The sequence below is a fragment of the Papilio xuthus genome, unplaced genomic scaffold, assembly GCF_000836235.2.
Source record: "Papilio xuthus unplaced genomic scaffold, Pxut_1.1 DF825946.1, whole genome shotgun sequence".
Classification (NCBI taxonomy): Eukaryota; Metazoa; Arthropoda; class Insecta; order Lepidoptera; family Papilionidae; genus Papilio; species Papilio xuthus.
In genome coordinates, this window is record NW_013532703.1 from 11,246,798 (window position 1) to 11,269,669 (window position 22,872).

At 34.3% G+C, this 22,872-nt stretch overlaps 4 protein-coding genes across 5 annotated transcripts in view; 2 read left to right on the forward strand and 2 right to left on the reverse strand.

The window, feature by feature from the left end:
* The first annotated feature begins 403 nt into the window (after positions 1-403).
* Positions 404-6,480, forward strand: LOC106124809 (uncharacterized). The gene is made up of 13 exons (XM_013321780.1): positions 404-599; positions 2,217-2,457; positions 2,560-2,737; positions 2,875-3,029; positions 3,142-3,440; positions 3,515-3,774; positions 3,922-4,120; positions 4,292-4,561; positions 4,652-4,846; positions 4,936-5,091; positions 5,191-5,419; positions 5,493-5,683; positions 5,834-6,480. Exons 2-13 carry the CDS (start codon positions 2,225-2,227, stop codon positions 5,974-5,976), a joined length of 2,508 nt encoding a protein of 835 aa, XP_013177234.1. The 5' UTR covers positions 404-599; positions 2,217-2,224; the 3' UTR covers positions 5,977-6,480.
* Positions 6,481-7,053: 573 nt separating this feature from the next.
* Positions 7,054-22,872, forward strand: part of Roc2 (Regulator of cullins 2) — a 30,662-nt gene continuing 14,843 nt past the window's right edge. The window contains exon 1 of the mRNA XM_013321091.1: positions 7,054-7,272. Within this exon, the coding sequence (XP_013176545.1) occupies positions 7,119-7,272 (154 nt within the window). The 5' untranslated portion in view covers positions 7,054-7,118. The remainder of the gene's footprint in view (positions 7,273-22,872) is intronic.
* LOC106124428 (facilitated trehalose transporter Tret1) lies at positions 8,380-11,821 on the reverse strand. Its single transcript, XM_013321090.1, has 3 exons — positions 11,657-11,821; positions 10,325-10,444; positions 8,380-9,980 (listed from the first exon to the last, which is right to left on the reverse strand). The coding sequence occupies exons 1-3, from the start codon at positions 11,741-11,743 to the stop codon at positions 8,715-8,717; spliced, it is 1,473 nt and encodes a 490-aa protein (XP_013176544.1). The 5' UTR covers positions 11,744-11,821; the 3' UTR covers positions 8,380-8,714.
* Positions 14,153-21,084, reverse strand: Tret1 (trehalose transporter BmTRET1). Of its 2 annotated transcripts, none has more exons than XM_013321088.1 (4): positions 20,568-21,084; positions 17,082-17,543; positions 16,233-16,346; positions 14,153-16,046 (listed from the first exon to the last, which is right to left on the reverse strand). In XM_013321088.1, exons 1-4 carry the CDS (start codon positions 20,640-20,642, stop codon positions 14,790-14,792), a joined length of 1,908 nt encoding a protein of 635 aa, XP_013176542.1. In that variant the 5' UTR covers positions 20,643-21,084; the 3' UTR covers positions 14,153-14,789. The 2 variants fall into 2 exon arrangements, with proteins under 2 accessions (XP_013176542.1, XP_013176543.1); XM_013321089.1 differs by lacking the exon at positions 20,568-21,084 and adding an exon at positions 17,616-17,720.

Genomic DNA, 22,872 nt, shown 5'->3' on the forward strand with positions numbered 1-22,872 from the left:
TTTTATAGCCAAGTAACGTTTTATATAAAGCATAATGAACGTTTTATGCTTATTTATACGACCGGATTTTTTTGTATTAAAATGGTTTCTATTTGCATCATTAAAGTTACAAAAAGCATATACAAATAAAGTCTGAACAACCAGAAATATCGAAATTATATTAAGGAATTATTCATTATGCAGAGGATTCCTAGCGATTTTTTTATTCGTCATCGTAATATCACTAAGCTCCCGATTCTAATTAAGCTTTCCAGAAACCATACGCGTTCAATGATTTCACCACAATCAACACTATCGCTATAATCGCGAGTAAAAAACAGATATAATACGAGATAACAGAGCGCGGCTATCGCCGGTACGAATTTATCTAGACCTGCTTTTATTATCTTATCATGAAAACTGTTGCCCTTTATTTTACAAGTCTTCGCTAGGTACACGTTGGGCTCGACCGAATTTACTGTGCTTTGCTCAATAACTATTCTATTGTATTTAATAATTAACTTTTAATGTGGACATGCCCTTGTTGTGCATAGAACAGTGAAGTGTCAAGTGACGAAAGTGAAAGCGAATTCAAACTGATAACATCGTCGAAAAACAAGGTTATCTAATTTCTTACAATATTTTTCTTCTTTACGTTAAAAATAAAGTTTATAAACTTAACATCCTTTGTATGAGCTAAGGCTCTGTTCACAAAACTAATCAAATTTAAATCGTGTTAATTAAGTGTAAAAGTACCTAAGTATTTCTTTGTTTTCTACTACAATACTGTCACTTTCTCAGCCACGTTTTGAGATGAGAGCGCATAGTTTTAAGCTTGAATAACTAAGATTTACTAATATTAAGCTAATCTTCGTAAGAGTGAATTTCTACAAAGGTTTGTGTACTTATATATTTAAAGTGTTTGCTTAACTCAAGCAAACTTAAGCCTCTGCGAATAATAGACATGGTAAACATTTCTTAACTATTTAATAAATTTGTAATTTTTAATATGACATCATGTTAATTCTTGAGGCATTCTACTTTCAATAGTATAACTCATACTGAAAATCTAAAGCATACCAAAGAATCCTTGATACGAATGACATACTTTTAGTTCGAAGTTTACTATCAGTTCTATTGGATTAGACAACTGTTATCTAGGCAAATAGTGTGAGTATTTCTACAAACGAAATTAAATGTAAACAAGAAATCTAACACAGACACTAGTAAGTGTGAGCGTTGTCCATATAAAACTGTTTAATCGATTACTGTGTGAAAAAGGCAATTTATAAATTGTGCACACAAGTTATTTGTTTTCATATATTATTTCACTTTATTTTTAAGAAATTTTGATAAGTTTTGACATTTTATACCGATAACTAAAGATAAATGATTCGTCATCTACATATTTATGCGCAAACTAGCTGTCTCTGTCTGCCCGCGACTCCTTCAGTGAATAAGTAAAAACCAAAAACTTAATAAGAAGCCTATGTTTTCTTCCAGGCAATGTTCTTCATCTATGCTAAAATTCTGGGAGATCCATTGTGTTGTACTGGATAAACTTTTTGACATCCATCCATCCATCCAAACATTCGTATTTATAATGTTATTAAGATTGGGACTTTCGTGTTTATTCAATATCCAGGCAAACACGGGTTACATTTAACCGATCCTGTTGTATAGTTCTAATTATTTATTTCAACATTTGTAATTTATATGTTAAGCAATTAAAAAGAAACTAAATAAAAAATTCGTAACCTTCATGCGAGTATTTCCTCGGGCACTCCTTGTTCTTAATGATAACAACATATTGTTGTAATAAATTCCATTAAAACAGTCATTGATTTATAATACCGTATCACTTTTGCTTGCAGGATTACGTGTAATGCAAGATAATTATTGTAAAACATTTCTGCACATTTTTAACTAACAAATTATTTGCTACTTTTATCAAAACTAATAATGTCCACTTTTAAAAGGCCTGCTTTTTTGTTTGCTCAGTGATTTGGTATTTGTTAAGCTTTAAGTACTTCATACTTAAAGATTCTTGTTAAGCAAATAAAGGTAACCAAACACATATAGATGACGTCATGTCCACATCTATAGTGGAATTTGATATAAGAAAAGATTAGACGATAATTTTGATGCACCAGCAAACCTTGTCAGAACGTTCAATCATAACAAAGAATTACAACAACTATGTGCACCTTTATTCACATGTTTATTATCTCTTCCAGATTTTACAATGTACTGGTTTGCGGTGGTTCTAATCGCAATACCATGCGCCCAAGCACAGTTGACAGCTCAGTCGAGCCTGGCACCAGATCTGAGGGAATGCTACACAGTACCCCAACTAGTAGACAGAAACAATCTACCGCCAGCCACAATGCCCGTACTCATCGATATCATCCGCAAGATAGAGGACAACCCTAACGTCAATGTCGATTTAAGACAACTAGCTGTTCTCCTACTTCATACGTAAGTAAAGACAGCGTGTACAGGGTGTCCGTAAACGACATATACAATGGAAGACGATAAACTCTTTGAACAATATTTTCTGATGTCTTCCCTACTTTTCAGGTACAGACAAGATGGTATCGAATTCCATCAGCCCGAAGTGAACTTAGGCGCGGCATCAACAATTCTTCCTTTCGCACCCACCTTCCATTCATTTTACAGACATAGGTTACTACTGACTAGAATTATTCCCGGGAACTTGCAAACGCTTAGCAACACTACAGTTAACTCCGAATTAAAGGTAATATTTGTCCATGTTATATTTTAAAATTGTAGTTAATTATTAACCATTATTTATTTATTTATTATTCCTTATAACCTTTAGGCTAATTCTTAATATCATTGAGTAATTTTAATTACTAATATTGATTTTTTTAGTGCGCTCTACACCACATGCTCTCTACAACCGTTGACGCTCGCCTGCGAGGCAATGAGAACAGCTGCAATCAGTTGTCGCAGTACCGCGCTCTGCGGACTGCAAGGGACGTCACCCTCGTCGAAGATGACGTAGAAATTATTGATTTAGCAACATTGTAAGCATTTCAACACATTTTTGTTCTCGCTCTTTTTAGACTCATCTGTCTATGCCACGATGATGTATTGGTGCGGATGTTTGTAGTCAATTTAACCAAATATAATTTTTAGAAAAGCGGCAAACAAAAATGGTCACATGAGACATCACAATCCAAAAGATGATGTTGAGTACGCAGGCATTGGTGATGCGAAGTCCGAACGTCAAGTGTTGGGACAGAGTACCTGTCCGATACTCGGTGGAGTGGTGAATACTCGCTGGGGAGCAGTTTCCGCAGGACATCTCATAGCGGGCATAGCGGCTGGAGCCGAACTGCAACAAGTGCCAGTTCTTGAACTGGCTAAAAGCAGTTTCCTCAATTATAACAATGTGCAACAGAGTGTCACCTCTATCTATCCAGCTACGCTATCAGGTATGAAACTAACGTAACCGGCTTTTTCTCCTATCTGGGAGGTATTTAATAATTTATATAAAATTATATTTCAGGTGATTTAGCGGAAGCGGTGCTAATCCAAGGAACAGAAAGAGGCAATCCATCAATATCTATCGGTACTGCAGGAAATTGGAACAGTTCGCAAGCGACTAGGTTCTACATGCTACATAGCCGTATCAATGTCGAGATGACAGACCCAGAGATACGGGGAGATATTGACGGATTCGTCCTCGGAACGATTCTATCCTCAGTACTAAGCGCTTCAAATACACTTAAGTTGTCGCAGTTATTGGATATGTATTATACTCCAAGGGTAAGTAGAACATCTTTGTGTTTGCCCCTAGTTAATATAGAATAACTGAAAACTACTGTAAATTTCCAAAATCCAATTGATCCCCTTTTTTTTCCTAGCCTTCTTTTTTAGCATCGGTTTAGTTGAATATTTGACTTTTTATTCCAGAATGGAGTGTACAACTCCAACCTCCGTGCGTGCAACCGTCAGGCACTAAGTCAGCAGTACATTACGGCGACCAACTTGGCATCGGAGACCTACACGTTTGCCGCGGCGCTTGACACCAACATCCCACTTAGAGGCACAATCACTGGCGGCATGGAAGATCTCGTTAACAGCGCCATCACTAACTTCCAGACATACGCTTGTAAGTTTAAAATTGTTTTCTCCTTAATTCACTATCGTCTTTTTTTTCTATATCACAGTTGGTTGATTTAGTTTAATTAATACTTTGCAATTTTCCGTCAAAACAAATTTCAGTAAACCAATATCTGTATACAATACGTCAATATTTACAATTAGTAAATGTTTATTTCAGCAAACAACTTAAACGACCTGAATTGCGTCACGACGGAAGCGACCTCAGTAGATTATCGCTTCAAGACCAATTTGTACGTAGTACTAGACGCCATGTGGCAATTCCAAGCTGTCTACCCCGCGATATCCTACCTCATAGACAACATCGAAGTCAGCAAATACGGCTCCAGTATAACTCTACTGAGCGCTTTCGACGGCAGCGTCATCGTCAACAAAACCTTCTCAATATCTGATTTTCATACCAACTACACTTTATTAAGGCATCAAAGTTGTAAGTACTTGCTATTCTACAATCCTACTGATTTTCTGCCACTACTTACCAATAGCAATAAAATTAAGGACATACTTATTCATTTCACAGTACCCACAGGAGTGAATATGGAAACATCTTTGACAAATATACGCATAATGATGCACAGTGAATTAGAAAATGAGAGAACAGCAAACTACGTAGGAGGAAACTCGTCAGTTCTACTGTTCCTACTGAGCAGTGGAAATATACAAATCACACAAAATGCATTGGATCAAGCAAGAATTCTTAATGAAACGGTTCCTGGTAAGAATTATTTATTATTTAATAACAAATTACGCAAAGAAAAAAATATACTTTAAGCAAAATTCATTAGAAACAATTTGACATTACAGATCTAAGGATTCTTTTTGCAACTGCAACGAATCAATTTGATAATTTGTGGAGTATGGTACGGGATGTGCATAATGATATCAAAACTGTGTCTTTGAATACTGAAGGAACTAATGTTGAAATCACCATGAACCCAGTACTCGACAGGATTGCTCAAGGTAAAGATTACGACACGCTCTATTTTATTGTAACTAAAAATAGCTGATAGCATCTTCTATATTTAGACAAGTCAATTAATATCAATAAAATAATTTTAGTTGGCAGAAGGATTATAAATCCCACTTGCGGCTCAACATATCCCTCAGACTCGACTTCAGGTACTAGACAATTCGAAGATTTCGTTGAACCCGGATACATCAACTATTATGCTATAAGCCCTAATTATTTCTATCAGAATAATGGCAACAGAAGAGTCCGCATTTCACGCAGCGGCGTTGGAACGGGAAGCTTGATTGTTTGCTTTTCTCGGTCCACAGCACAACCCAGGTAATTTTGTTTTTTTTTTATCATAATTCTTAAGGATAAATTTATTGTATTATACTCAATAATCCCTTTCCAGACAAAATGCTACCTTATCCGGTCTAGATGAAGGTGCAGTCACCTGTCAAACTTTAGCTACAACAGGAAATGTAGAAATAGGTCTTCAGAACCCCTGCGAAGGATATTGGACAATTAATTCTTGCCCATTCTATTATATTTCCATTCAATCATCAGTCGCGGCTTCAACGTCGCTGAGCGCCGTCTGTACGGGTAAGAAAATTTTATACAATCCAGTCGTAATAAAACTCTGTAAGCATGTTCTGGTACTTTCAAAATCAAAATGCTCACAGCAAAAAAATGTATGTTGGAAAAAAAATGATGGATGTTTAAGTTATGTGATCATAAAATCTTCTTTTTCAGAAAACGCCTGCAGATTTCCTTACAGCATGAGATACCAGGTCCAAATTGAGGAGTTCGGCTGCTTCAGCAGTGCAGGCTCCCTGGGAGTTAGTGTTGGGTTATTGCTTTCAGCAATATTGTACAGCTTATTTAGTACCCACTAGTTTATTAATGTATTTACTAAGAATAGTTGTTACACCATGTAACACGAATAAATCTTAGTCTTCGTTTAGTGTGACAATACGCATTTACTTTTCATTTTTTATATATAATTTTAGTTATGTGATAAATTCTATACCACCTAAAATTATTTCTGACATGTAAATTAGAAGGATAAGAACATTATACAGTATGAATCAAACTATTGGCGTCAATGTTATTTCAAACTTTGTATACACATTCATCAAATAATACAATGTGATACAAGAACAAAATTACGCTTCCTCTGCGTTTACCTTGAACTTACAATTGCACTATGCAACCAAAGCCAACTGGTTAATTTTCCACTGGATTCAAGAATTTTAAAACGATATAAAATAAGAAAAATATAATATATTTGCATTCGTAAGTTAAATATATTTAGGAACAGGGTGAGCAACTTTTGTTAATTAAAAATAAGTAATTTAAATTGTAGGTATATTTAGTGTTTTTGTTGTGATCGAAGAATAAAAAGCCTATGAAATATTTTAGTTTTATTTCATAAAATCTCTTATTTCTGCATATTTACAGTTTTCTTCCGATTTGTTACGAAAGTATTGTTTTGAGACTTTAGCCAAATGCCTACAAAAGAGTTATAATATGCCGCCAATTACCTCTCCGCCATAATCTGTGGCATGAGGTTTAGTTTGACAGACAGTGCACAGACAAAACAAAACAGTTGTGATTTTATTTATAACAACTGTTATTTCAAATAATTAATAATTAGTTCTTTATTCGATAAAATTCAATACTTCACAACTTTTAACCCTTATAAATGTAGCAAATACAATAAAGAGAAAAACTTTGCTTACTACAGAAGTCAACATGATCAAGTGTGACTATTGAACCACACAAACTGCAGATATGCAAAAGAAAAATAATCAAAAGACAAGTTTAATTTTTTAACTTTGAATTTTTTATTAATTATTTTGGTAACAAAGAAGTTACAATTACAATTAAAACAATAGTTTATAATTGAGTATCATTCTTCGTAAACGGTTTAACAATGAATTGACAAGTTGTTTGACAGCTGACAGTTTGACTTTGACATCAACACTACAACAAACAAATAACTTTGAGGTTTTTAAATTTTCGCTTTTTTCGTAAAATGTCGGGAGAAGACTGCGACGCATTAGACCGTGGGGATGGTGAAGGACAAAAATCAGATAAAATGTTTACTCTCAAAAAGTGGAATGCTGTTGCTATGTGGAGCTGGGATGTAGAATGCGACACCTGTGCTATTTGCCGCGTTCAAGTGATGGGTAAGTAAAAAGAAAAACTATGTTTTAATTATCTTACTGTTACGATATCAGCTTAATTCATAAACTTTTATGTCATCATATTTTAAAATATTTAAAAATTTAAAAATACCCCCTTCTGGTAAGCCTATCACAAATTTTGTGTACTAATAGGTTTCTGGCTGATTATTTTAACAACATCTTAGTAATGTTCTTATAGGTCCCCATTAGTAGAGCAAAGCATAACAAAAAAACATCTTGGAATGGACTAGGACTAGGAGTATATAGGATTTATATGTTGCTGTAAATTATTAGGCCTTACATGAGATATGGTTATAAACAAATTTAAATCACCTCAACCTACATGTAGTTGTTCTGGTGGTGAATTAGTTTCATTTTATTAGAGGGCATGTCTTCAGTGAGTGTGATAAAAGAAACATAGATATAAATTTAAAACCATTCTAGTTTTAAAAAGGAGGCAATTTGTTGTTAATTTTTTAAGTAGTTGAAGATGTACTGTGTTCCATTTCTAATCAAATCTTTATTTTGCATAAATGATAGAATAGTTAAGTAAACTACACAGATGGTACATTAAGTAATATAATATATGTTAAAGTTTTTATTGATAACATATATATTTTAATATATTCTTATAGTAAATACAATAAACAATGTTCTTTGATAGATTTAAGTGCTAAGTACAAGAAAATTCTTGACAGTAAACTATTTATAAATATTTGTAAGTAATCAAATTAATTGAATTTTTTGTCTCTTATTTAATAAATTACTTATTATTTCTAAATTTAAATATGATATAATAACATAAATGCATAGTTTTTATAGACTTCCATTTTATACAAGATTATAATTTCTTTGTACCACTTCATCTCCATATTTGACACTGAACCTAAAATTATTGGGTCTATTCCTAAAGAAACATGTCTTTGGAATATTTTTGGATCAATTTAGATGCTTAAAAATCCTTTGCAATAATGATAATTATACAATTTAAATTTTTAAATTATTCTTTAAATTTGCATGCCTTAGACTTCTGTGATCAAATTGGCACTAATGATTATAAAAATTACAATTATATATCACTAGATATCAAACTTGTATGATTATATGTTTAGAAATTATCACTCTTAAAATTCTACATACAAAATTCATTTCTAAAATACCAGTATGATGTAACATCATAAAAGGTAAAAAATGTTGCTTTCTCACTCTTTTGCTTGCTTGCTTTTGTCTTATTTCATTTCTACATCATGTATTGCTTACTAGTACAATGCCGTCTATAACTATTTACTCTGTCTAATTATATAATAAATGTGTCAACCCCCATCATGCATACCATCTCTATTGAGTAAGTATGCAGTCCACATAATTTAAGTAATTACTAATTAAGTATATAAAAAACTCCATATAGTGAGCCTTGACATACAAACATACAATATTATCCTACATTAACAACCACAGGGTAAAGGTTTGATATTAGCGATAGAACTCATTCTTCTTGTTCTAGTAGTTTTTCTGCCAGTCATTTTATTTTCTATTTGTTCAAGACTTTTACCCCGAGTTTCTGGTACACAAACGACTACGAAAAATAAACCAATAAAACATATTGAACCGAATAACCAGAAGGTTCCAGATGGTCCGATACCCACGATAATATTGTGGAAAGTTTTTGTTACTGTAAATGTACAAAGCCAATTAAATGCAGTGCATATAGATGCTGCGGCACCTCTGATCTTCGCCGGCAATATTTCACCCATCATAAGCCATGGGATTGGTCCAAAGGCCAATGAAAATCCTAACAGATAAATCATGACACTTGTAAGTGGAATCCATCCTAATGTTGAAACATCCATATTTAGAGTATCACGTACGTAGAAAAATGTACCCAATACTATCAGTGTGACAGTCATGGTGACCGAAGATATGTATAGCAGCATTTTGCGACCCGCACGATCGATCAGTGCTGTAGCAATAAACGTCGATATAAAGTTTACCAATCCTACTATAATCGTTGATAAGTTCTCGTCAATAGAACTTCCAGACATTTTAAATATTTTAACCGTATAAAATATTACAGCGTTTATACCGGATAGTTGTTGAAAAGCCATTAAGCCTAAACAGATGAATATTGATTTCATATATTTTAAGCTGAATAGTTCAGCCACTGAAGATTCTTTGCCTATTTCTGCGTCAGATAAAGCGATGTCCCGAATTTCGTTATCGATTTTAGTGTTTGGTCCCCGAAGCCATTGCAAAGCTTTACGAGCTTCTTCAGTCCGTCCCCGCGAGATGTACCATCGAGGTGTTTCCGGGATCATGAACATTAGTATTAGAAATGGAATCGGTAATGATGATCCTAAGTAAGCAAGTTGTGACCAGTCAAGATATTTTCCGGCGACGTAACAAATCAGGATGCCAATATTTCCTATGGCCGTTGGGAATAGACCGAGTGTACCGCGAACCTCTGGTTGTATAGTTTCTCCGAGGTATACAGGGAAAGCTAAAGAGCCGATACCGACACAAAGGCCACATATTGCTCGACCAGCTAGAACTAAATGTACAATCTTCGCTGTGGCTATTAGGATCCATCCTATAAAGAAAGGAACAGCGGTAAACAGAATAGTTCTGCGACGTCCGATGTAGTCTACGAGAGGGCCTCCTATTACTCCTCCCACAAGCGCTGCTAAAGGCATCAACCCGCCGACCCAGCTTGCCTGAAAACATTTCATTTCATTATGATATAATCTCAGAGAATTATACAATTGCAAAAAAATTGAAATTGGAAGAGGCAAGATTTGTATCTTGCAAGATTATTATTTAAAAAACATAAACAGCATTTTACGCTCGATAACGACGATGACGATGATTCTGAGGTCATGGTCAATTAATTAAGCGTGACAGAAGAAGTTAATTGTAACTGATTTATATCTTCTACGAAATTATAACGTATTTCCATAGACTTTATGTGATTGTACCGCGTGCCTGTAGCCATTGTTAATTATTGGTGTTGCAATATCAAATAATAAAAATTAAATGTAGCCATTAATTTAATTATCACCTGTTCTTCTGATACTGATATAGAAGTGCTGTTTTCCATAGTAACCAGAGCTGGCGATGTGTAAGCCGAGGAAAACCCTACAATCATTGATCCCATAGAAACGGCCACTGCGGCTAGAACCTGTAATTTAAAAAAAATAATAATACTTCTCCATTTGGCTTGATTATTCTTGCCGGTAGTCTGTTTATCGTTATATTGCCGGTGTCCGATCACTATCAATATTTCCTATCGTAAAGCAAGCAAAGTTATTCTTGGCGTAGAAAACAATGTATTCTGGAAGTCCTTGTTTTGAAAACTTCAAACGTGGTTTACCAAACTTGACAGGATGCTTAAAACTTTGTGCAGCGTTATGCATACATGTGGTTAAATTGTTTCTATTTAAAATATTTTTCATAAATTGATCTTCAATAAGCGTATGGACATTAACTGGACTCATTTGTATCAATGTTATCTAACTGTATGACGTTAAAGATGGAGGTGTGCGCGCTCCGCCTACGACCAATTTAAGCAATCATCGTCTCTGATTGTTTCCACTCACACATTCGTAGACTAGATAGTATCGTAACGAACTCAGATATTCACTGTGTCGATGGTATAAGACATTCGCTGAGCTTTTTTAAAGTTTTTGCTATATTATAGGGTCCTAGCAGTTAATTTTAATTTTCGTCGAATTAATTACAAAGATTGTTAATTACGGGTACTAATCTCATCTATAGACAAACGAAAAAAGTAAATTCAATTTAAAATTTAAAGATTTCAACTACGTTATGTGGTACAGCTACAGGTGGTTTTCACTGGCTAAGCACGTGTTACAAATGACGTCAAAAATATTTTAATATATTTTGATAAAAAGGTTATGCGTGAAAATTAAATGCGTGCAATGTATGTATTTATATGTAATGTTACATTCTTATTTTGAAAATAGACGAGTTTACTTTTTACACTGATACAATCTTGAGCACTTTATTAATTGTGACCGACCGTACTCGTCCTTTAATAAAGCACCAACTGGCATAAATTACTGTTTCAAATTCGCATTAACCATTTCAATTGTTTTATGTATAAGTGGGCAAAATTCATAATTGTTCTGAGAAATCTTCCCGTTTTGTCAAATGATCAAAGCCGGGTCAAATGCTTTCACGAAACAATTACATTTTTTTTCTCATTTTCCTTATATTTCCTAGAACTGTAAATTCCTATTCGATTTGATTTAGTTTAGTTTTAATTTACATTGATTAGTGAAAACAAAACATAATTAAACATTAACTTTTTTTCTATTTTTATTGTTCATTGTTCATCAAAAAACCTTTTTTTAAGTTAATTCATACAGACCTGGGAACAAGTATATTTAGGTTTTTCATATTCACTATCCCTAACCACAATACTGTAATGAGTGTCAGCTCTCATTAAAATCTTCATTTTTTATTATTCGTATTCACTTTTCATAGGAAAGTTGTTCACTAAACGATGTCTGTAAACGCACTGCACTCGGCCGGCACAGACGGCTGAAGAAATAGCGTCTCCATGCTGTCGCCGCGATTTATACGAACTCAAATTGATTGGCTTTCGAGGCTATGCGATTCAAAACAATGTGTGAGATGTGAATTGACGTCTGAAAGCTACGATTTTGTTATTGTCTATATTACGATTTAAATTCAAATTCATCTCTTTTAATTGTGTACGCAATCTAGCAAGTTACTACGTGAAACAAATATTGATTCCGATTACTGATATTGCACGGTTCGTAAAACTTATGCTATGTTGGATAAGTATAATGGGCGTAAAGTTATGAAACGCTCTATTTTTTGCACTTTTAATGTTAACATTTTCTAGGCGTGGCGGACTGTAAATATCAAATTACTTTAAATAAAACATTTGATACGTATTATAATTTACAGTTTAAACAGTTTATTTTTAGTCAGAATTACCTTATTGGTATGATGTGATTAATAATAATAGTAGTAGTGATAATACTTGAAAGCTTTTTTAATTAAAAAATCTAGCACAAACATTTTACTTTAATTATTTTCGCTTAAAGCTGCTAATAATAGGATTGGCTTGTCTCGTGACTCGGGATCATAATTTTAATGAATAGACAAAAAAATTGCACGAGTAAAGCTTTAAAGCTAACTTTATACGTGTGTTTTCGTAAATTATATGTTTATTCCGTTCATTCTGTTTTAAAAATTGGAAATAACAATGTTGTTTCAGAGAAGTTTCGGTGGAATAGTTATAAATAAGAAAATAACAAATTAGCCTAATTCTTCATAACTAAAAAGCTTACGATTCATGTAAAATACTCCGCTGCGTTTCTTTTGATAATCTTTTGAACATAATCTCATTTAACTTTTATTGTCATTTTTCACTCGCGAATTAGACAATGAAAAGCGTAAGATTTTTTCTTTTCAGTACTGTAAAAATACGATATAAGAATTTATTCTTCATATTGTGTAATGCATATATGAAGTTTATGGAGGATATAACAGTAGAGACCAGTCGTAAGTTTCTTTCCACACGTGCTTCATGTAACTGCGCGCTTGACGAACATTCAGTAAACAGGATTTATTAACGTAATCAAGAATGTTATGAAGCTAGATGTCACATATGCAACGTATGTAGAGAACACGTTGTGTTGGAAATCACCGGCTAATGTGCAGCTGACACCTGTAAAATTGATTAATGTGCGTGCCCATGCGCAGGAAATATACAACTTTTATGTCACGCAAATCTTCATTGCATTATTTTTATTAAAACTATATATTTTTATTCATTTTTAGTCAAAGTCTTATTATGTTAAACATCTCCAATCGTATTGAGATGTTTAAACATCGAAAAGGATAAGTAACGAAGTATAATTTCATCCATCCAATTTTAAAAAAAAAAATCAATTTTAAATAAAAAGTTAAATCAATCATCTTCAGGTCATATATTCACATTCAAGGGCTCGGAGCCTATCTAAATTATGGGTCACTAGACCATAAAACACCCAGACAAAGTGCGGGTTGGTTGACTGCGTACACATCTTGAAAAAATCTTAAAAATCAAGTTATTGAAGATATCATCTGCGATAGGTCCTGTTCACTACCGTAGACATCACTTCTTATCGTTCAAATACAAGTAATAAAACATGCAAGTAACGCTCACCCCTCTTGTGCTGCCATTAACCAGTTAATGGCTATTAAAATTCCACACATTATTAACTACGCTTTGTAAACTAACTCAAACCTAGATAGTGCTAGTTATATGATCATTTGTTATATGTATTCTTAAATGGTACGGTTTACACAGTCGAAACATCCTCATGAAATAACCTAATGGATAAAATAGCGACATCTGTTGACTGTATTTCAAAAAACATTTTATTTTTTAATTTCAATAATATATACTGTAATGATTTATTTAAAATTTTCTTATTTTAGAATATACTCGAAAATATCCTAAAATGATTTAACAAAGTAAAAAAAGTTATGGCCAGTAAGATGCGAACTTGTTTTTCACTAACTTAGAATTTTATATCTTACGCCTTCTGTTTTGTGCCCATTTATCTAATGTCTATCACACTCGGGTGAAGAAGACAAATCGAATGATACCTCACTCGTCATAATCAGTTCAGTCATTTAGGCTCTAGGCCATAACAAAGGAATATACATACAAACCCCCATAAAACTTTACCCTCTTATAAGTCGGGTAATAACAAAAATAATATATTGTCTGAATGACAAATGAATGTTCTGAATAAAGTTTAGGTTTAACTCGCTTCTATATTAAAGAAACCTTTTATAGTAACAAAGTTTTAATAAGTAGGAATGTTGAAATAAAAATCATATATTAGTTTCATTCTTTTTTATTGAAAATAGTAACAAATATAAATAAATAATGTTCCCGTAATATACGAAAACATTTCGTAATATTCTATCCTTATGTTAATTATGCGACAGCGCCTTTACTTTTTAATTAAATCAACCATTCACATACATTTAGTAGTTACTAGTTTGTAAAGTACAATAATTTTAACCTTAGTTATGTCATGTTCTTTTATGGTATGTGATAATTTATAGTCTAAGAATAAGTATATAATATGGTTTAGAAACATCTAAAACGTTAAAAATTTCAAAGTTTAGTACAACATTTGAAACATACTGGGCTAACATTGGAACCACAAACGAGATTCTTTTCTTTAGTAAACATGATTAATTTACCCTATTCATATTAGTGAAGTTATTTTACCATAAAAATTAATTCTAAAGGAACTATAATTTACTTAAATATAAGTGCGTCACTAAACTACTGTATACTGTACCAAATAAATGATTACAATCCAAGTCAGTCTTCTGCGTACACATTACGTGTAGCATCACTCCCCTCTTTTGTACCTAAATCACAATCGAAATAATGGGCTACAAAGCTTTCGAGCTCAACCCTTTTCATAAACCACACTCGACTTACAACATTCCTATTCTGTTTCTTAACAGCCGTTTTGCATATGTTTGTTGCCGTTAATGTTTCGAATTCTAACCGAACCTCCCGTCAGTTTTTTCTCAATCTCTTCTAAACTCTTGCCACGGGTTTCCGGTACGAAGAAAATCACGAAGAACAGTCCAATGAGACAGATAACAGAGAACAACCAAACAGTGCCATGCATGTATATAGCTTCGATTATATTTGGGAATGTCTTGGTCACGATGAAAGCACAGGTCCAGTTGAAGCCTGTCGCCAATGACGCAGCGTTTCCACGGATTTTCGAGGGCAAAATTTCTCCAAGCATCAACCAAGGAATGGGTCCGAATCCGATAGAGAATCCGAGTACATATATTATGAGGCAGGCGAGTGGCAGCCATCCGTATGGTTTGACATCAACTCCGACGTTTTGAAGATAGTAATAAGACCCCAATGCCACCAAGGTCAAAATCATTGACACTGAAGATATGTACAACAGTATTTTCCTTCCAAGTCTGTCGATAAGTACTGTCGCTATGAAAGTAGATATAAAGTTAACGACGCCGATTATAACCGATGATAATTGCGGATCGATGTTACTACCCGCTGATTCGAAGATGGTTGAAGCGTAAAATATGACTGCGTTGATGCCGCTCAGTTGTTGGAAGAACATTAGCCCCAAAGAGATGAGCACTGCTGGTATATATTTCACAGCGAAGAGTTGTTTGAATTGGTTCCCGCGTACGAGATCTGCTTCAGCTTGTGATCGTGTCAGTTCTCGCATTTCTTTCTCAACATTAACATTTTTGCCTCTCAGCCACTGCAGCGCTTTGCGTGCGTCTTCTACGCGATTTTTAGTAAAATACCAACGTGGCGTTTCTGGCGTAATAAGCATCAATAGGAAAAAGGGAATAGCCAGGGCACCTCCCAAAAATGCCAAATGTCTCCAGTCTAGCTTGATACCAGCAAAGAATGCTAACAGTATACCGGTGTTACCCAAAGCGGTCGGTAGTAATCCCAGCGATCCTCGAACTTCCGGCTGAATCGTTTCTCCGAGATAGACAGGGAACGCGAGACTGCCGACGCCGACGCTCAGGCCACAGAAAGCCCGTCCAGCCAACACCATAGCGATTCCATTTGCATTCGCTATTAACATCCATCCGAGGAAGAATGGTATCGCAGTGCCAATTATAGTGAGCTTTCTTCCGAAGCCTTCTATTAGTGGACCTCCGAGAATACCACCAGCCAATGCCGCCAAAGGCATTATACCACCGATCCAACCGATCTGTAAATAAAAGATATAAGCTTATTATATTTTCTTATATTTTTATTAATATTTTTATATATAGAAATACTATTAATTTATATTCACAAATGAACAAGTACTATATTAATATTACAATTGTGCATTTATTATGGCAGAAATCTAGTTTTATGGATGTATTACATTAGAAATATATAAGCAATTTACCTCTTCTTTTCCAATTATTAACGTCGCGTTCATGCTGGATTGTGCTGGTGATGTGTAGCCCGAGGAGAACCCGACTATCATGGAGCCCATTGATACGGCCAGAGCGGCAAACACCTGTAACAATTAACGTTTAAATATATTAAAAAGCTGTTACGCGATTACAAACATTGTTACAAACAAGGTTAACCTGCTCAGGTGACATATTAATGATAACTTTAACGAAAATAGTCTACGTGTGATTATAAAAAATATTAAATATTAAATTACATTTTGAAAAGACATAGTTACTGAAAGCGTTCGTGAATAGGTCTGAAGTTCATGGGGTGAGTAAGTCTTATATGTACCACGCGCCTGTTGATCTATCCATAAATATGGATTTTTTCCCTTAACCCCTTAGTACACATACTAGAACTTGAACAAACATAATGCTTTGCTATTTTGAGCTATATTTGTTTGTTTTACCTAGTCATGTTTTAAACGCAAATATTACATGAATAATACATGTTCTATTTATTTTCTTAATTACATAAGACATTTGTTACCTGTGTATAAATATAGAAATTATCAATCCCAGAAATAACATATATTTTCGTCACAAATACCATTTTCATAACAGTACGTATTATTGGATATAAGTTGGCGTTAACAACGTAAAAAAGAATGTTTTGCACTAAAGCAATTATTTTCAGTTTACTGTTTCCCTTATCGTTTATTGTAGATTTTACGTTTCATAATTACTTCCATTAAAATTCTACGAGAACGACTTGGAATTATGTAGTTGTTCAAGCTTCTTACTTGTAGGACTTATTCATTGGGTTAGTGATTAACGAATTTAAAAATAAATCTTACCTGTGTCCAAAGAAACAGGCTCTGCGTTGTCGGTGCATTGTAGGGCTGGCTGTCGCCGTTGATTGCATAATTAGTTTTAACTTTATTGCTGTCAGTACTCAATTGCTTCACGAAAGGCACAGAATTGCGCAAGTTCTCATCTTTGGCGCTCTTGATTTCCATTTCCATTTTGTATTTAAACTCGTTCCCTAAGCTGATCTGTCGCAATTGTTGGAAGTGGCGGCGAGTTTTCTCGAAGGAGTCCTGTTCGTCTTCGCTACTGCTTTCCGTGGAGACGTTCTCAGGGATGGCGGCGTAGTTAGGAGCAAGGGTTCCCTGGGAGCCGCAGGACGTCGCTAGCGAGGTGCAGGTGGTAGACGCAGACAACGTAGGCCGCGATGGCACTCTGGCGTATTTCGGACCCCTCGCGCGATAGAGGCGCTCCTCGTCTCCTTGTCCTCGCCGTGTTTGTTCGCTCCCGCCCTGTAGATAAACGAACAAATTTTAATTATTTAAGTTAATCGTATTCGTAATTCTATAGTATACAATATTTACCCTCAAATGCAGGGCCTATCTACTCGGTTGGTCTTGTCCACTAAACGGTCAATACTGATTTAACATCCGCAAACATACCCCATTTATTGTATTCACTATCTTATGTGCGTAAGTCAGTCATATAGATAGATAAGACTTATGAACTGAGTCTGAGGTCAGACTTAAGAAAACATCGCTTTATTGACTACGGTCCATATGATCGTAGCATGGACATGATAACCTAACGATATACATAAGGCGTCCACCCTGACCTGGTCACCACGTCAATTCCTGGCACAGACATCACACGGGATTAACTATTATATTATAATTGCTCGCACTGATACTGTTCTGAGAATAAGATAGTGAGTGCACTTTCCAAAGCGAACTGTCCACGAATACCGACCTACCGGCTGACGGCGGCCCATTGTTTATATCGATTATTGATATTATCAGACGCCTGTCGACTATAATGATGTTTATGAAACATAAAATATAAACTCTTTCTTCTGTTGTCGTACCTGTAGAAAAATTTTCTTTCAACCGTAATTGAAGCGATCAGAAATAGTTATTGTGTGATTTCACGATCGATTATCGAAATACATTTACAGTAACATCATCCTTTAGTCATTTTATCCTTTACTCTTTGTATCTATTATAAATGTTCGAATTACCTCTAAATCATTGCTAAAAGTGTTATAATTCGTATTTGTTTTATGTAATTCTTTACTATCATTCATTATATAACAATAAATTTTGATATAAATTAAAATTGTACATATAAAGTAGACGAAATTATGACAAATTCTTTCTGTCATATCAAAATGACATCAAATTCAGTTTTAGGCAGCAAAATTCCTCTTTCAAAGCTTATATGGTAATATTAATTTCATTTACTGATAACGATTCTAACTATTTTCTTGTTATTTTGTTTATCTTTCTTGACCTTTTATATAAACGGGTCATCCGACACGTGTCTGATAGGAAATATTCATTTTGCTCTTTGTGTTTGCAAATTAACTGTTTTATATAATCAGGCAAAGAGACATGCTTGGGGGTAGTGACAGTGTGACGACTACAATATTATGATCCCGCATCCCTTCTCTGAAGTAGTAATCGTTAATCGTAATCTGAAGTAGGGCAAATTGTCTTTCGCAAGTAGAAGAAAGATGCGCCGTGTTTGTATATTGTCACAGACTTTCTTACTCCTTCGACTTCTTCCGCTAGGAATCTAATCTCAAACTTGTTGCATAGTACAGTTGAATAAATTTCATACGGCTACATAGTTTAAGAATACCATAACATTTTTTAACTTAAATCAATAAAAAATGAAAGGCTTTATTCATTGTTATTTTTGGTGAATATAATTCCTATGCATAAACAACAATTCAGTTAGTAATATACGATTACTCATTATGAGAAAAAATGTCTTGTAGATATGCAAAACAATTATTTTACAATCACTGCCAACTTTGAGTTGAGAATGTGTGAAGTAATTTGAATGAAATAAAAATTCGGCCAACAAACATGATCAACAAATTAGTCACTGTCTTCATTTATAACAGCATCAAAATCAGTTGAATGGCGAAACTAATGTTTCGGGAAACGTCTTCTTTCGGTAAATATCTACGATCGCAATTGATCATTCAAATTCCTTTATTTGTTACTATTATTTACATACAAAGTATGTTCTTTGTTAATGTTAGGTAAACATTGCATTTTATTGACTCGTGATGGTTAAAGTAAACAATGTGTCGTGTCAGTGTCCTAACCAATATTTGTAAATATATATTCCATTTTTTTTTGTGATGGCCTCTAAAATGACACAAACATAACAAAACACAAACTGACTCGTGGACTTGCACAATAGTCAGATTATAATATTTTGTATTTAGTTTGAAATCACTATACGTTTTTACCAACATGTTACATTCTGTACCAATCTTGACCTTGATGTTTGTTTCTGAATGTTTGCTCTTATCTTTGAGGTAATTTTTAGTTATTCATTACTCTTTAAAGCTGAATGAACATTTTTGATCAATCATATTTTTATGATTTCCTTAAAATAATTTCATTTCGTGAAATAATAACGGTAGCTATTTTTTATATGAAAGGATTTTTGGCAAAATTTTAATAGTAAAATTAATTTCTGATAAAAAAAATTACAACTCAAATTAGTGATAAATTTTTTGTATTTGCTGCCATCTATCGCAAGTAACGTTAAACTGCTACAACCTGATAGTAGGTTACCTAAACTCGTATTATAGTATATACATATTTGTCACTAGATGGCACTCTTCAACTGATAGTTGTAACTTGAATAAATTTGCATTGAATAAATCGTGACTGTAATTTGAACTTTAACACTTTAACTAGATATTTTAATAATTTATAATAATGAAAAGAATTATAACGAATATTTATCATTCAATTCCGTTCGATCATAAGCAAACAAGAAATTTTCTTTCAGCTAGTAATGTAACGGTCCGACACAGGAAGTGAGCAATGTACACAAAAACGAAAGTAAAGATTTCGCATACGGAAAGCAATAACTGGCAGTCAGTAGTGGCAGACTGGCTGACCTTGCAAGGCCGATATTCGCGCCTTGAAAGCCTTGACTTCATGAATAAAATTGTTTCTAACATCGTTTGAAAATTAAAAATAAATCTTAAGTTGTAGTGATGTGAATAATATAAAAGCATGGCAATATTTATAAGCTGTGTTCATGGTTGCCGAGCAACGAAATCCATCGAGCGTCAACGCGCCAGTCGGTCTGCGCAACGCGCCGCCGCGCCACTTCCAGACTTTTCCAAGCCGAATGTTAAATTCGGGCGTTACAGTTATATTAAAGTCATTGCATACTGATAATAGTGTGGCAAGATATTGTTTGTTTGTTTTTGTTTATAACTTGTTTTCTATGTAACAATTAAATTTTATGATAATTAGTGGAAATAATACGCATCGCAAACTTACCATATCTGTGGAGAGCTGCTTCAGGTATCCCATAATTTTCCCAACGGCGTTGGGGTTATTCTTATTGAAGCTCATCTTGACCACTATTCAGCAAATTTGCATAAAAGTCTTAACGTCAAGGAACGTCGAAATGATAATGTCTATAAAATATAACACCACGAACAACAGTTTCTATTCTTAAATGTAAAAGTTGTATATAATCCAGATTCGCGATAAATCACCGATTAAATAATACACATCACTCGCACGTATTTATTTGAGGATGTGAAGCTTCAGGCTAGCGCGGCCGGAAAGCGGGCGAACACTATTGTCGCGACTTGACACAGTTTCGTAAGACGACGGTTCGTGTATAAATTGAAAACTGTTCGTTTTCATACAACAATTTATATTATTTCGCGCCGTTATCCTGCAAGGGTGCACAACATTCAACTATATTTCAGGCCCGGTCAACATGCGAATATGTTGGCAGCGCGTAACTGCTTTCTCAGAGTTCAAGTTATGTATTGAAACTTGTAGATGGCAGCGCAGTGTTTTATAGGAAGGTTGGCAGCGGTCGGCGTCGACGCGACCCCCGCGCGCCGCTCGCGCGCCCCTCGCGTACGTGTAATGGCGTTGCGCCGGTGTTCGTGTCGATACCTTCGTGTGTGAGTACACGCACACAAACACACCGTGACTGAATGTTCACCTGAACTGAAAATTTGCATAATAGCTAGAATCGGTAACTGCTTCTAGTCATGCGCAATTACGACCTTATAACATCTTAACAACACGTTTGAAAAACTATTTAAAACACTCTTATCCGTGTTTATTAAAATAGTTTTAAATTATTTTTTTAATTTGACTCATGGAAAGCCTCAATATTATCGCAAGCTAAACTTTTATTGCGCTCTTAATTACTTTCATATTTTATTAGCATGTATTAATAGACATGACAAGAGTAATAGTTAGCGTGACCGTATAACAATGTTAAAATATTCGAAAAGAGGTTTATTTTTTAGATTAACGTTTGTCAACTTGAAATATATATTTATTCGTAAGAATTTGCAGTAATCTTTATCTGCACCCATCTTAAATGTTTTAAAAAACAACTAAACCATTGTTATCAACCAAAAAAATCACATTGTGTAGGAAAATTACGGTCTTATGATTCATGAATTGATGTGCTCCATCATAAAATCAAAACAAGGACATCAAGTTGGACGACAATATCGAATAAATGAAACTGAATCAAGAATGTAACTACGAAGCTATATTCGTAAGAACGGTTTAATGAGAAAAAAAATCAATGTCTGCAGAGATCTCCCTCTTTTTTCCCAACCCTCGCCCGTCTAGTCTCCCCAGTTAAGGGATTCCCGTCTCTTTATTTGAATATCTCATTTTATTTGTGTTTATTGTATTTTTATTCTATAACCAGATATAATTATATAATTATTATAGGTATTCTATATGTGTGAATATGTATATTCGATTTTTTAGTTAATTCGACGTAGGATAAATTAAATAACAAATGATGAAGTTCAGATACGTTGATTCAGTAAAAATAAAAGTTTCACGTCATATTGGCTCGATGCATATGGTTAGTATTGTGCATGTTTATATCGGAATGTAGGCGGAGCGCGTACGTCACGGCGGCGGGCGAGTACGCGCTCGGCACAGGCGACGCTGATCCACGACACGGCAAATGTATTGTGTCATGCCTTTCGTTTACATCGGCCAAATGACTGGGCAATTGTCGCCCGCAGTTCACGAAGCTGCAATTTTATCATTAGTGCTTGGCATGCTGTTCGTTTAATTCAATTGTTTCTCATGTCATACTAATCATACTATCGTACTAATATTGTAAAAGGGAAAGTTTGGGTGGATGGATGGATGTTTTTTACTTCGTTACTCCAAAACAGCTAAACGGGTCTCGACAAAATTTGGCACAGATTTAGAACCTAGTCTCAAAAGTGCAAGATCCGATTAATAAAACATAAGTGCAAGATCCGATTAATTCTTTATATGCATTTGTCACAAAATAGATATTATTAAATCTTATAAGATTCGAGAAACTTCTAAATATGTAGTTTTAACGGATGAAATGGACTAAAGTTATCTTTTGTTATCTTTTACAATCAAACATGTTATATTCTATTTTTTTTTGTAGAAGAACGCTTATTATATGGTTGGTATGGTAGATATGATTTTAATATTTAATTCGTTATTTTATGTTGTTATATTCAATAATTCTGATACAATAAGACGATTTCGTAAGGTTGTCGCGACATGCGTGCTCCAAATCACGTGCGCAAGAAGACAGTGCCTT

Coding starts and splice junctions, on each gene's coding strand:
- LOC106124809 (XM_013321780.1), top strand. CDS start 2,225: ATGTACTGGTTTGCGGTGGTTCTAATCGCAATACCATGCGCCCAAGCA. Junction 4,121..4,291: donor TAACTTCCAGACATACGCTT/GTAAGTTTAAAA, acceptor TGTTTATTTCAG/CAAACAACTTAAACGACCTG. Junction 5,684..5,833: donor GCTGAGCGCCGTCTGTACGG/GTAAGAAAATTT, acceptor CTTCTTTTTCAG/AAAACGCCTGCAGATTTCCT.
- LOC106124428 (XM_013321090.1), bottom strand. CDS start 11,743: ATGAAGATTTTAATGAGAGCTGACACTCATTACAGTATTGTGGTTAGG. Junction 10,445..11,656: donor CTAAATATACTTGTTCCCAG/GTCTGTATGAAT, acceptor TTTAAATTACAG/GTTCTAGCCGCAGTGGCCGT. Junction 9,981..10,324: donor TATCAGTATCAGAAGAACAG/GTGATAATTAAA, acceptor AAATGTTTTCAG/GCAAGCTGGGTCGGCGGGTT.
- Tret1 (XM_013321088.1), bottom strand. CDS start 20,642: ATGAGCTTCAATAAGAATAACCCCAACGCCGTTGGGAAAATTATGGGA. Junction 17,544..20,567: donor AGCAGCTCTCCACAGATATG/GTAAGTTTGCGA, acceptor GTTTATCTACAG/GGCGGGAGCGAACAAACACG. Junction 16,047..16,232: donor TAATAATTGGAAAAGAAGAG/GTAAATTGCTTA, acceptor TTTTATTTACAG/ATCGGTTGGATCGGTGGTAT.